This window comes from Prionailurus bengalensis, chromosome B3 (genome assembly GCF_016509475.1).
Source record: "Prionailurus bengalensis isolate Pbe53 chromosome B3, Fcat_Pben_1.1_paternal_pri, whole genome shotgun sequence".
Taxonomy (NCBI): domain Eukaryota; kingdom Metazoa; phylum Chordata; class Mammalia; order Carnivora; family Felidae; genus Prionailurus; species Prionailurus bengalensis.
The window spans coordinates 134,148,618-134,161,570 of NC_057355.1; the positions used below are offsets into that span (position 1 = coordinate 134,148,618).

Genomic DNA, 12,953 nt, shown 5'->3' on the forward strand with positions numbered 1-12,953 from the left:
AATGAATGTCTGGGAAGAAGAGCGCCTTGGCATGTTGCTGTTAGTGGGGAAGCCGGACAGAAATCCTCTCTCCTGATTGGGGGTCCCCGGATCTTTTCTCAACATTGGCCTGCCTGCCTTCTCCATGCATCTTGGGTGGAATCCGATGCTTTCCTGAGCTTTCCTTTAGGAACTTTGTTACACATTGTCAGTCAGTTTAAACATACTCTTAAAGGTTTAAGTGTTGGGCAAAATTTCCATATTAGAGACTGAGATCAGGTCCCTAATTAGCAGGCATGTTCTATGAGCTGTGGCAGGGTCATCTGCCAGATGGGCTCTGTCATTAAGGGGTCTATAAATTGCTGAGTTGAATAACTGACCATTGAGTAACTTAGATGGGGACTCGGCAGCAAATCCTGTCGTGGGTTTGCAATGTGTCTGTTCAGCTTAGGCTGAACTTCGTTTTTTCCAGAATTCCCTTGTATGTTTCTGGTTGGGGTGGGCCCCAGATGAGATTGTTTTTGGAGATTTGGAGGGCAGATGGGAAGTAGCAGCCCTTTTTATAACCCACACGTTGTCCCTTTGAGCCAGCTCACTCTGTTGGGAAGAAGCAGCGGCAGGACTTGTGACTTTTGCACCCTCTGCAGGATCCTGCTTCAGCTTCTCTAATTCCTGGGTCTCACCTGGTGTGTTTAGCTCCGTGTTTAGCTTCTGCAGGACACCTACACCCCCAGTGCCAGAGGCAACATGAATAGGCATGGTTTTAGTCTCTACTCGTGGCTTTAGCTCCTTGCCTGTGGTTCTAGCTTGTGTATCCATCCTTCCCTGACTTCTGTCAGCCCTACAGACTTCAAACTCCAGCATCAGGGCAAAGATGGCCTTTAGAGACTGCTTTAAAAACTCCTACAATTACTTAAGTCAAATTTCTGTAAATTATATGTATTTTGTACACACTCTAGTGGTTCTGCTTCTCTGGTTGAACTGTGACTGCCACCCACCTGTCCCCCAGAAGCCAGTTTGATTCACCTTTACTTAGCAGCTTGGGAAAAGTTTCTGTTGGGCAGTACAACTTTGGCTGTCCTCTAGAATCCTCAACTTTCAGAATCCTTCCATACCCTCAAGAATATAAGTAAATGAAAAACCCAATCCTCTTTGATGAAGCATCATTTGACCCCCAGCAACAACAAAATAAACCTGAGCATTGGCAAGGGAGAGGGCAGCTCTATCCAGTAGGAGTCAGAAGAAAACTGAAAGAACAAGGACAGAGAACAAGGTAGAAATGAACTTGAGTAATGGCAGTGGCCACAGCAAGAAGCCAAGACCTGCTGTGGGCATAGATCCTGAATGGAAGAGAAAAGTTATAACTTTTGGAGTTTTGGAAACAAAAGACTTTGTCATAGGCAACCTCGTGGTGTCCCTGTGACACCCACAAGATACCTGGGTTTTTGCTGGACACTTAGAGGTACCTGTCTACACCACACACACTGCAGGCAGGGTTAGAGTTTGGGAAAAATACCCCTTGTCCTTGCTGCCCTGGGTACCAGTGATCCAGAGTGTATTTAGATATTTAAAAAAAAAATCATTAGAGATGTTCTTTCAAGGAATATTGATTTATCACCTCAACAGCTTACAAGTGACTTTCAGTCCAATTATAAAGGATATAGTTTAAGGCTCCAGATGCTTAGAATTCTATTAGAAGCTAAATACAAAGGAGGGATTGGAAGAAACCGTCTGAAGAGGGATCTTCATAGTCTCCTTTGACCTTTTTTGTTTGTTTGTTTTTGAGAGAGAGGCAGAGCATGACCAGAGGAGGGGCAGAGAGAGGGAGACACAGAATCTGAAGCAGGCTCCAGGCTCAGCACAGAGCTTGATGAGGGGCTTGAACTCACGAACTGTGAGATCATGATCTGACCCGAATTTGGCCACTTAACCAACTGAGCCCCTCCATTGATCTTTACCTTGGAATAAGCCCTCAAGAAGAAAATGTGACTAGTAAAGAATGAAAACCAGTCTGCCAGAAAGTACCTCTGGCCTGTGATGGTTAGATGCTACAAGTCAAGGGAGCACTCAGGCACTAACATAGAAAGTGGGGGAGATATTCCAAAGGAGACTGCTTCTACTTCACACTCACTAGTTGGTTGTGCCATTAGACCTGTGGCTTTGCCCAGGAGGTCACCGTGTCTTACTAATGGGCGAGAGCCCTAAAAGCAAGCTATCATCTTGGACTTGGAAAGTAAACCATTTTCCTAGGGTCCTATGACCCCTGCATTTTCCATCTTTATGATCCATCATAGACCATGGTATTCATGATAGTGGCCCTTGAGCATCAAAGTATAGTTTCTTGTTCTCAGTATGGTCCATTAAAGGAGGTAGGGATGTCTGTCCATATACTTTGTTAGCTTAATTGTTTTAACGGTTTTCTTAGCTCTGATTTCCATAGTCCTTCTCTGTTCCCATAGGACCTTCAACAGAGATGACACTTTTCACCTTACTTGGTAACTGTTTCTCTTTGACTCTCTGATTTCCTATTATGGCTTGCTTTAGAAGAATACTTGATGCTCCAGTGAATGAATCTTGAAATAATTCTGTTTTCCATGAAGTCAGGCTGTAAGGGTCTAAATAGCTGAGAATATTCCATATTCTTAAAACAAAGTGGAATTTGGGTGAGCCTTGTTGAGGAAAAACCCGTTGATGATGGGTTTACAGTGAGTGGTAAGTGAGAGTCCTCGGCCTGGTTTGGTGCAGGAGAGCATGTTTCTAGGGGAGATGCTGCAGAGCTTAGGTCTGTTCCGAGCATCCTGATGGCATCTTGGCACCTTCTCTCTGGTCACTTCCAAGGCTCACTTCCGCTGCATCCTGTCATTTTTAGGCATACCCACCACTCTCTGCCCGTATAAAACATGATTCTGAACACACCATTACTATGTGGATACAGATGCCAATCATGTACCCTCAGTTGTTTTCTTTGGATTGAAAGTAGAAATGAGCACTTCCTGCCTCAAACTAAAGGCAGAAAAAAGGAGTGTGAAGCGTAAGATGTTATGTAAGATTATATTGACGTGATTTTTTCTTACATGCTACCTTGTTATGTAACACAGTCAGGCACCCTGGCTACACCAGAGTCATGGAAAGAAAGGCCTTTGGACAGGGGGAAAAAATAATCTAAGAAAGGCTGATCATTTAATAGTTGTCCTCGGGGGAAAATGCAGATGAGGATGAAGCTATCCCAAATTGATTAGATACATCTTGGGGATTATAGCACGGCAGGATTTAACATTCCATTTCTAAAAAACGCATTATTCTGCCAAACACTGAGTGAATGTGATTGCAGCTATCTGTGTTTTTGACCAGGGTCTTGTAGCTGCGAAAGTTTGACCTGCACTGAAATACCTCATCGAGTCAGCCCTTTCTGTGTCCTTGTCCCTGCAGCGCGAATCTGTCCAAGGCCGCCTGGGGAGCATTAGAGAAGAATGGTGCCCAGCTGATGATCCGTTCCTATGAGCTTGGGGTCCTTTTCTTGCCATCAGCATTTGTAAGTTCACGCTTGAAACTGCCTGAGTGGTCGCATGTGGAACGGGTTGGGTGTGTATGTTCTCTTCCTTTGGTCCCGGTGACCTGAGGCCGGGGTTCTAGCCTAAGCCTGTGCTGACACATACGTTTAGCATTCACTATTCTGGGTGCAGCAAGATTGCTGCTCTCGCGGAGTGTACCTGGTGAGAGACTGAGGGTAATTGGTTTGGGTAAAGTTAATCACAGTATGTATGTATGTATGTGTGTATGTATGTATGTATGAATTTATTATTTTATTTTTAAACTTTTTTAAAATGTTTATTATTGAGAGGCCGAGAGACACACAGCATGAGCAGGGGAAGGGTAGAGAAAGGGGAAGGCACAGAATCCAAAGCAGGCTCCAGGCTCTGAGCTGTCAGTACAGAGCCCAACGTGGGGCTCGAATTCAGAAACTGTGAGATCATGACCTGAACTGAAATCGGTCGCCTAACCAACTGAGCCATCCAGGCGCCCCAGTTAATCACAATATTTAAATATTGCGAACCATAACGTGAAGATGTGTTACAAGGCAGTAGTGACAGGTCACCAAAGGGATGACTCAGCCAAGAACAAGACGTTCCTTTGGAGGAGGTCTTTGGAAGCTGGAAGGCTTGAGGAAGGTTGACAGATACTTAGGGAGAGGAGCAGGCAGGGTATCCCAGGTTAGGGGAGTGTCAAGAGCCCGAGTCGGGCGGCTAGGAGGCTCACAACAGCTACTCGAGTAGGAATTCAGGGGGTCACAGGACCTGTGCAATCAGACTAACTGGTAAGCCCCCTGGAAACACACCGTGTTGGAAGCTGTGACTCTGTCAAGGTGTCCGACTCAGCCAGCTTATCTCCCAGCCTGGAACAGCTCTGTTTCTGCAGCTGAACACCAGACAGGTGGCTGGTTTTCACATCAGAACTGGTCGCACGGGCCCTGATTTCTAAATATTAAAATCACCTTTGGCCCAGAGAGACCTTCTCACTCTAAGGGGCATACAGACCCCAAGACCACCGTCTCACCCCTCACATACTTGGTGGAATGCAGTCGGAACTGCCCACATGACAAGATGGCCAAGGCTTGTTTTCTTTTTTCGCCACCTGCTATACTTGAGCTTATGATAAACATACATATGATGCAGCGTCATCGTAAACCACGTGACTAGACCAGAAGATTCAGTGAAGGAGCACTGCCTGCTTGTTCTCAGGCTTCAATCCAGATCTATGTGACACGGCATGCCAGAGAACAAGCATCCCCACTCCACCCTGCCCAAGTGTCCTCACTATCCACCCCCCCCCCCCCCGCTGTAGTGAAGTTCTTTTCTCCCTCTCTCCTCCTTCGTCAGTCTTTATCCATCCTCTTCTTCTCCAGCTCAGAGGGGTTTTGCTACAAGACTATCAAGTAGGCCTCTCCAGAGGGTAATGTAAGATTCTAGCACATCTTGTTGCTTTCCTACAGAGTCAGAGCAGATCCTGACAGCGCTTACAACTGAAGACTCCCCTCCATATCCCTGGAGGCAGATGGTTCCCCTTTTTCTGTAGACAAGGATGTGACTTCCCAAGGGTTCCACAGCTGTCCGGATTCCAGCCCTCAAACCACAGTCTCTCACTGATCCCTCCTGTGATGTTTCAGCATTATCACAGGAAGTAGTAAATTCACAACACTAGAGTGATAATAGGCAGTAATTTGGTGTGACTTAGTGACTGTAGCTTTGAACTAAGGCCAAGATTATCTCCCAGTAATAATTTAAGCAATGGAATAAGTTCCAGGTCCCTTTTGTTTGGCTTTTGTTGTCCGCATTTGGAAAATTGTAGTTGTTTCTAACTATTCTGACTCAATTCCTCATCATGAAAATGGTAGCGGGAAAGAAGTATATTGTGCTTTAGGTCCTCTAGACCCTTCTAAGCTTCTAATTTTACTTCTGATTCAGTTTCTGACTGTACATTAGACCCAGCTAATAGAGGAAAAACTGGGCACAGTCATTTAGAATCCCCAAATTAGGTTCTTTCTTCTACACTGTTGGAATAAGAAAGAGCCCCCATTATAGCACATCTTAGGTAGAATAGATTCAGTTATTTACAAAGGCTATCAGGCAAGAATAGAAAAAAATGGATTCTACCCCTACTATGCTAGGCCGACAGATTCAAGAGTGAGGCCCCAAGCAGGGTGACCATATAATTAATGTAGTGACTAAAAAGATAGGGTTTTATCCAGCAATCCGAGTTCCTTGGCTTGTCTGGAGATACAGATCCTAGTACAGTGCTTTATAGCAGGCTTCTTACATAACACTAGTAAGGACCCCAGACTGTCCCTGTCTTGTCATCAGACGTTTCTGGGTGTATTGTCTGTGTCCTTCACTGAACCATAAATTATTTGGGCAAGGTGCCAAAATGAGGCGTGTGGACAGTACACAGAAGTGCTTGACCTCACCCTCCCAAGGAGCTTCCTGGTCAAGTTGAGCTATAAGGGCATTTTAAAAAGGCACTTCTGTTGAGAAATGTCCATGTGTGGCCTAGGTGCTACGACCTGTGAGAGAAGTAACTGGCCTGAGTGAGCAGAACCCAAAGGGCTGAATGTGGATATTTGGGTCTTTTTCTTTGCTCTTGACAGCATCCAGCTTGAGCTTACACAAGCCCACAGAAGGGGGCAGTTTCCTGAAAAGATGTGAAGGGGAAGGTCATGGAATCGGTGGCCCAGCGGAGACTTGGGAGGGTGGAGCCGGTCCAGCGCCAGGGACGCCCGCAGTACGCTGCCTGTCTGGGTCGCTGCCCTTGGTGACTCCTCCCCTGTGGCTTTTCCACTCATTTGCCGGCCGTTCCGCATGTACAGATAGCCCAAGTTTAGGTCTGCCTTTCACGCCTCTCTACTGTCCTGACCCTGTCCCAGTAGTGGGCCTGTTTCCAGAGAAGGGCAGATGTTGTGAGTTAGGAAGCCACCCCAGAGATAGCTACTGCCAGAGGGTTTCCCCCGGAAGTGAGTTGATGTGTGTTTTATCAGTCTACATGAAACCGTGTCGGGATTTTGCAGCATAGGAGCCTTTGTCCTTAAGATACTCTATCACAGCATCGATGTCACTTACCGGTATGTGAAGTTTCTGGAAAGCCAGTGGACCTTTGCTTGGCCTTCACAGAATTAACATATGCGGTTTTGACTCTGAGGGTAACCCAGAGATCTCTGCCATGAGGTGATTTGTCATTTTGCTGGGGTAATTCGAACACAGAACGAGACACTCAGCTTCTGAAAGAGAGACTGTCTCGTACAACAACTCCATGGCCCCCTCCTCAGAATGTATCCCAGGCTCATAACTGAACATTCTGGCTGCCTGGAAGGACCATTCAGTCACTTGGTTCAGCTCCACCAGCTCCCCATGCCTGCAGTTCAGTAGCCCTGGGGATAGGAGGAGGAACAAGATGGAGTCTTCATTCTCATGAAAGCTCCTGGAGAATTTCAGGAAGCAGACAAGTTATTATAGTACATGACGACAGCTATAGTGTGTGGGGTTCAGAATACAAAGACTGAGAAAAGACCTGGGGGCCCCAGGGAAGGCTTCTTTAAGATCAAATTTGACCTGGGTCTTGAAAGGTGAGTATGAGCTTAGCCTGCCATCAGGAGAGAGGATGCTTCTAGCCAGAAAGAGCAGTGCATGTTATGTTCGAGAAGCAGCAGGCCATTCCGTGTGCCTGGGAAGGGGCTGGGATGTGAGCCAAGGCCTTGAGGTTGGACTCCTGTTTGGAAGGAGACTGACAGGCAGGACCCACTGGAATTGTACTTTGTCCCATACAGACAATAGAAAGCTGCCAGTTTTTTAAGCAGCATTAGTGATCTCATCAGGCCATTTCTCAGAGAATTTGAAGCTTATAAAATACACCTCCAATCATGATAATTTAAATTATATTATTCAAAAGATGCCTGAGAATAATAAGGGCCTTGTAGATCTCCTCAAATCCTCTTGATCACTTAAGCTACGTTATTAAAACAATTGATTAATGATCACTATTACCCTCACCCCATCATCCTGACTCAAAGTGTGCAAAGTCATTTCTGACTCCTCTTTTACACCCAAGCTTAGTGCTTAATGCTACTTAACTTCCTTAATGCTGCTTGATAATGGGTCACCTCTGGCATTCCTGCTGCTACCGTGACCACAGACTGTCAGTTCCTGCCATAGTACCCTCCCATCATCCTTCCCAAGGCTGCTTCCAAGCTGCTCTCCACCCGGCTGCCAGAATGTCTTTGTAGAGCACACATCAGATTGTGTCACCTACCTTCAAATCTTGTAAGATAGAAGCCAGATTCCTTAGCATGGCCTACTTTTCTCTTCAGGCCTGACTCCTGACTACTTGGGCCTGACCACTTCTCTCGTCTCCGGCCCTTCATGTTCCAGCCATGTGGAACTACGAGTTTCCGTTATGGGTCGAGCCCGTCTGTGTTACGGTTCTCCGGAGAAACAGACCCGAAAGGATATGTAGATACGTACAGAAAGAGATGAATTGTGAGGGATTAGTTCACATGATTTTGAAGACTAAGAAGGCCCAGCCTCAGCCATCTGCCAGCCAGAGACCCAGGAGAGCTGTTGATATGGTTCAGTCTGAGTGTGGAAGCCTAAGGGTCAGGAGAGCTAATGCTTTCGATCCCAGACTGAGTTCAGAAGACCTGTGTCCCAGCCAACAGAGCAAATTTGCCCTTCCATAACCTTTTTGTTTACTCGGGCACTCAACACATTGGACGATGCCCCCTCACACCGCGGGGTGGGGGGCAGTCTTCTTTATTCAGTCCACTGATTCAGATGTTAATCTCATCTAGAAACACCCGCAGAGACACCCAGAGTGATGTTTAACTGGTTGTCTGGTATCCAGTGGCCCAGTCAAGTAGACACCTGATAACCACCATGTCCTCATTCACCAGCCTTAATCTGTGTCAGGAACAGCACCCCCACACCCCCTTGCCTCCACAGTCTCCACCCCAGGTGCCCCCACCCCACCCCACAGCTTTCTAGAACCTTGGCTCATCACATATCCCCCGGGTTACTGTTTACTTGAGTGTCTCCTTGACTAGACTCTGAGCCGCTTTCTCGTAGTTTGGCGCATCTGTTAGTTGATGTCACTTCCTTTAAGTTCCTGGAGTGCACACTGTCCTTTCTGTGAGGAGAACAAACATGGAAGTCCGTAGCTCCGGAAACCACATAATTTAGCACAGTGGCTGTTGTGTGTCATAGGTGTTCAGGTATGTTCATAAGTAATACGCACCGTAGAATCACTCACCTAATTAGAGCGCATGTGCATACGTACACTTAAGAGTCCCTTGCGCTACTTACAAATGCCGACGCCTATATATTTAAATTTTTTTTTTCCAACGTTTATTTATTTTTGGGACAGAGAGAGACAGAGCATGAACGGGGGAGGGGCAGAGAGAGAGGGAGACACAGAATCGGAAACAGGCTCCAGGCTCTGAGCCATCAGCCCAGAGCCTGACGCGGGGCTCGAACTCACGGACCGCGAGATCGTGACCTGGCTGAAGTCGGACGCTTAACCGACTGCGCCACCCAGGCGCCCCGAATATTTAATAGATGTTCTTAAAATTTCTGTAGCCATTAATGTCAAAATGGTTCCTGATGAGAATGCAGGTTGTTGTAAAATGGGGCCTTATGTTTCCCTCTTTAGTACTAGCAAGACCTGCCTTTTAATGTTTTCTGTTACAAGTTTGCCAAATAGACTTAATACCCAGTTCTGTAATCATTTCTCTAACTGGACATCATCCAGAATCCGGTTTCTTGAGGTCAGCCCATCTTTGTGCTTCTTAGGCAGAGCTCCACGTCCCAAAACACCCACGTCTCTGAGTTATCAGCAACTGGAGTTGCCACTTTTGTCCTTGTTCAGTAGGACATCCTGATCCTTGTGTTCCAGAACACTGCCTTGAGGTTAGCATTGCAAACAGGCAAGTTTTGGGTACAGAATGAAGGGTCTCAGACACTGCTGAGGCAGTCACCTAGAAGGAACCTCAGCTCTGCACTTTCCCACAAAATAAGGACCTGTCACTCAAGAACTAGTCATTGGCTGAGTGAAGGGACATTTTCTGTGGCCTCAAAGTAGTGGATGGAGAGCCACCATTTTTCATTCATCAAAATAAAGATGCTATTTGAAATCTCTGGGCTTGATCTGAAAGCTAAGTCTCTGGTAACCAAACATTGATTTGTTCACATTTTTTTTTTTTTTTCTGCTTTTAAATGAATGAGTTAGTAAACACATCATTTCAGGATGAACCTAACTTGCCATGAGAGCCATGTAGTCGACAGCTTTTCCTTTGTGAACACTTTCAGGAGCTTTAGGGATTAATGTCAAGGGTACATTTGACTGTGTACCTAGCACTCAGCTATTGTTGTTACACAGTAGGTGGTTAAAGACTGTTCTTTCGGATCTAATATTAACTTATCAAGTATATAATTTGGCAGGGGGGGTTGTCCCTTTAAATGTATCTAACTATTATACTAATTCATTTAGGTCCAAGAAAATTAGAATATAGGAAAGATCTGATAATTTCCAAGATTGGTAGCTGTATTCCAGATCTTAAGGCATCCTTGAGTACATCCAGGAGATACAAGTTTTCTGTTACGGACTTCATACATTTTGGTGTTTATTAAGCACCTACTTTGTCAGGCGCTGACTCGTCCCGGGCTTGAACCTGCCTGACACTTTGTGACTGCAGCAAGCTGCTCCTGATCTCTGCAAATAATGTGCATGACCATCTGAGAACCCCAGATCAATATCCAAGTTGGTTTCCTCCAGACAAAGGTAGCCTGAGCTTTCCTGCACTTGCCTTAGCGCTGAGGGGCACCCCGGCCCCTCCTGAGCCCTAGATTCATTTGCCCCCAAGATGGCAGGTTCTCTTTTCTGTCATCAGAGTCAAAAATGCTTCAGTCAAATCCACAGGAACTTTGTCTTCAAGTCTCTTTTCTGTTCTGGTTAAACTATTTTATTGTCTTTTTGTTGCCAGAATTGGTAAATGCCACAAGTATTTGCTCTCCTAGGACTGTGGCCTGGCTGGAAGAACTAATGAAATGCACAGGAGCCACCTTCTTAGCTTCCTCCCCTCCCACACCGCTTCTGCCCACCTGCTGTCTGTTGAGGCTGGGACTAAGCGTTCCCCAAGGGGCCACAGCTGGTCAACACCGTTCCAGGTGGAGTTTTTTCCTAAGCTTTAGTGTTCTCCCACTGAGCCAGTAAAGCCCCATTCTGGCATTCTTCTCCTCCTCTCCTGTCCTTGCCCGGTTGCCACAGCCTGTCCCTTCTGCCCTAGCAAGAGTTTTGCCGCCTGCTGCTACAGGTCCTTGTCGTCTTCTCTGGACTGATTCCGTCTGTCCCCTTGCTCCCTATCTTGGCTACGGCTTCACTTCTGAAGCTCCTTGTGCCCCTGCCGGGGTCTGTGTTCCTCTGACGTTAAATCTGCAGTGTCTCCTCTTGGCCCACGAGACGACATCCAGAATCCTTTGTGTGACACCACGGCCCCCTGTCACCTGGAGCAGCATGCCTCCCGGCCTCCGTTCTCTCCCCTTCCCCCCTCCCCCCCACACACCCAGGGCTCCGGGCACCCATGAGTGCTTGTTGGCGGATGGGTGAGGTAAGCTGTGGCACTGGTGGCACACTGCCACTTACTAGTTGACTGATCCCACGCCACTGTTTGCCTCCATTAGAAACTGAAATAATGTGGAAAGAGAGCAAAGAAGAACAGGTTGGAGAAATCCCAAGGATCAAGCAGAGGAACTCTCTAGGAGCACACGGTGTTAGAGGAGCCAGAGTGACAGTGGAGTTGGAGTTCTGCTTGCCATCTGTTAGGCTTTGGACCTGTTACTTCCATAGGCCTCCTTTTCCTTCCATAGGCCTCCTTTCCCTCCGTGTGAGGTGGGGACAGTGCAGTAACGGACTTGTAGCATCGTTTGAGAATCGAGAGCTAATTGCCCGTAACCTGTTGAAACAGTGCCTGGCAGTCAGCAGTAGCCGTGTCAGCATGTAGCCCAAGCAGTTCAGCAGAAGGTGGAAGGCAGAGGTGAATGCAGTGAATCCACATCTTGACATCATACCCATGGTGACGGGATGCTCTTCCTTTCCTCCTGCTGTACTGCACCCCACCACAGGGACGTAGCCCTTTGCTTGTCAAAACCCCACCCTTCTCGGGCCTGTTGGGTTCACTGTCCTCCGTGAAGACTTTTCTAAGCTCCCACCTGGAAACACTTGCACTTGGTCATACACTGCATTATAGGAGGGACAAGACAGCTACCTTCCTGTAACTCGCTTCCTGGTCAATTAGTCCATCTTTGATTAAGAACCTTCTAGAAGGTTCACTGTTCTTGCTCTTTTACCCAGGAAAACTTGATGCCTTGTATAGGGTTTTACTGTGTGAGGATGCTAGTTGGATGCAGCTAAAAAGTAAACGACATCTCTAGATGAAATTTGAGCGTGTTTCTTGTTCTCTGTGATTGAGCTAAGCCTCTAAACCTAATCCGTCATGGTGATAACAGTTCTTTTCCTCCCGGAGCTGAAGGCAAAAGCCAGTAATTTCTCCAGTGTGATAGATGTCCACCCTCTCACCTGGTGTTTTATAAATATATTGTCTTAAGTGTCTTTTAAGTATCTGTGCCTGGGAGGGTGCCTTCCTCTGTTTTATAAAACGCCAAGTGATATCACTCTGATATATAAATAATGATAATTAGAAGACAGCCTCAAATTATTTGACATCCAGATTGAAGGGAAAAGTGGTACTTCTTTCCCCCCCCCCCCCCTGTAATACCCTAGAATTTGGATCAGAAATGGCATTCAGGAAAAAAACATATTGCTCCCTGTCAGACATGGATGGCTCAGAGCTGCTTCTATGTGAAGTAAGACACCACGGATGGAAGCATGTGCCAAAACCTGTTGGGGCATCAGATCTGGGCCAGACCATAAAGATTCTCAGTGCTTTGCCATGATTTGTTTGAAAATAACAGAAATAGACCAGGAGCCAAAGAAGAGGGAAGTTGTTTTATGTAAAACCACGTAAAGTACTTCATAGTCATTAAATTGACCTCATTTCCCAAACTCTGGCCTCTTTTCAAAAATGTCAAGAACCAGGGTTTCCAGAATTTGGTGAATCCTGATTTGGCCTGCTTTAATATAACCTCGTAAATTTTCAAGGAATTCTTTTGTTGTGGCTCCTGGTGGGGAATGTGAGACCATTTGTTTGCTTAGTTGAAGAACAGAAGACTAAGAATCAGTAAGTCAGGGTTTGATTTCTAGCCTTACGACTTAATAGATGAATGGCTTTGGGCGACTATTTAACCTCCAAATGTACTTCCTCCCCTGTAAAATAGGAGTAATTTCACCACAAGAGCACCCTGAATATACTTCCTATACTAATTTATATCCATGTGCCAGTCACTGTTCTGAATAACTGACTTACTCTCAACATACCA

The 12,953-nt window shown here is 46.3% G+C and overlaps 1 protein-coding gene across 4 annotated transcripts in view; it reads left to right on the forward strand.

Annotated features, from left to right (window-relative positions):
- Positions 1-12,953, forward strand: part of TDP1 (tyrosyl-DNA phosphodiesterase 1) — a 94,443-nt gene that overhangs the window by 66,757 nt on the left and 14,733 nt on the right. For all 4 annotated transcript variants that reach the window (XM_043556822.1, XM_043556823.1, XM_043556825.1 and 1 more), the window contains one exon: positions 3,409-3,511. In XM_043556822.1, coding sequence (XP_043412757.1) covers positions 3,409-3,511 — 103 coding nt within the window. The remainder of the gene's footprint in view (positions 1-3,408; positions 3,512-12,953) is intronic.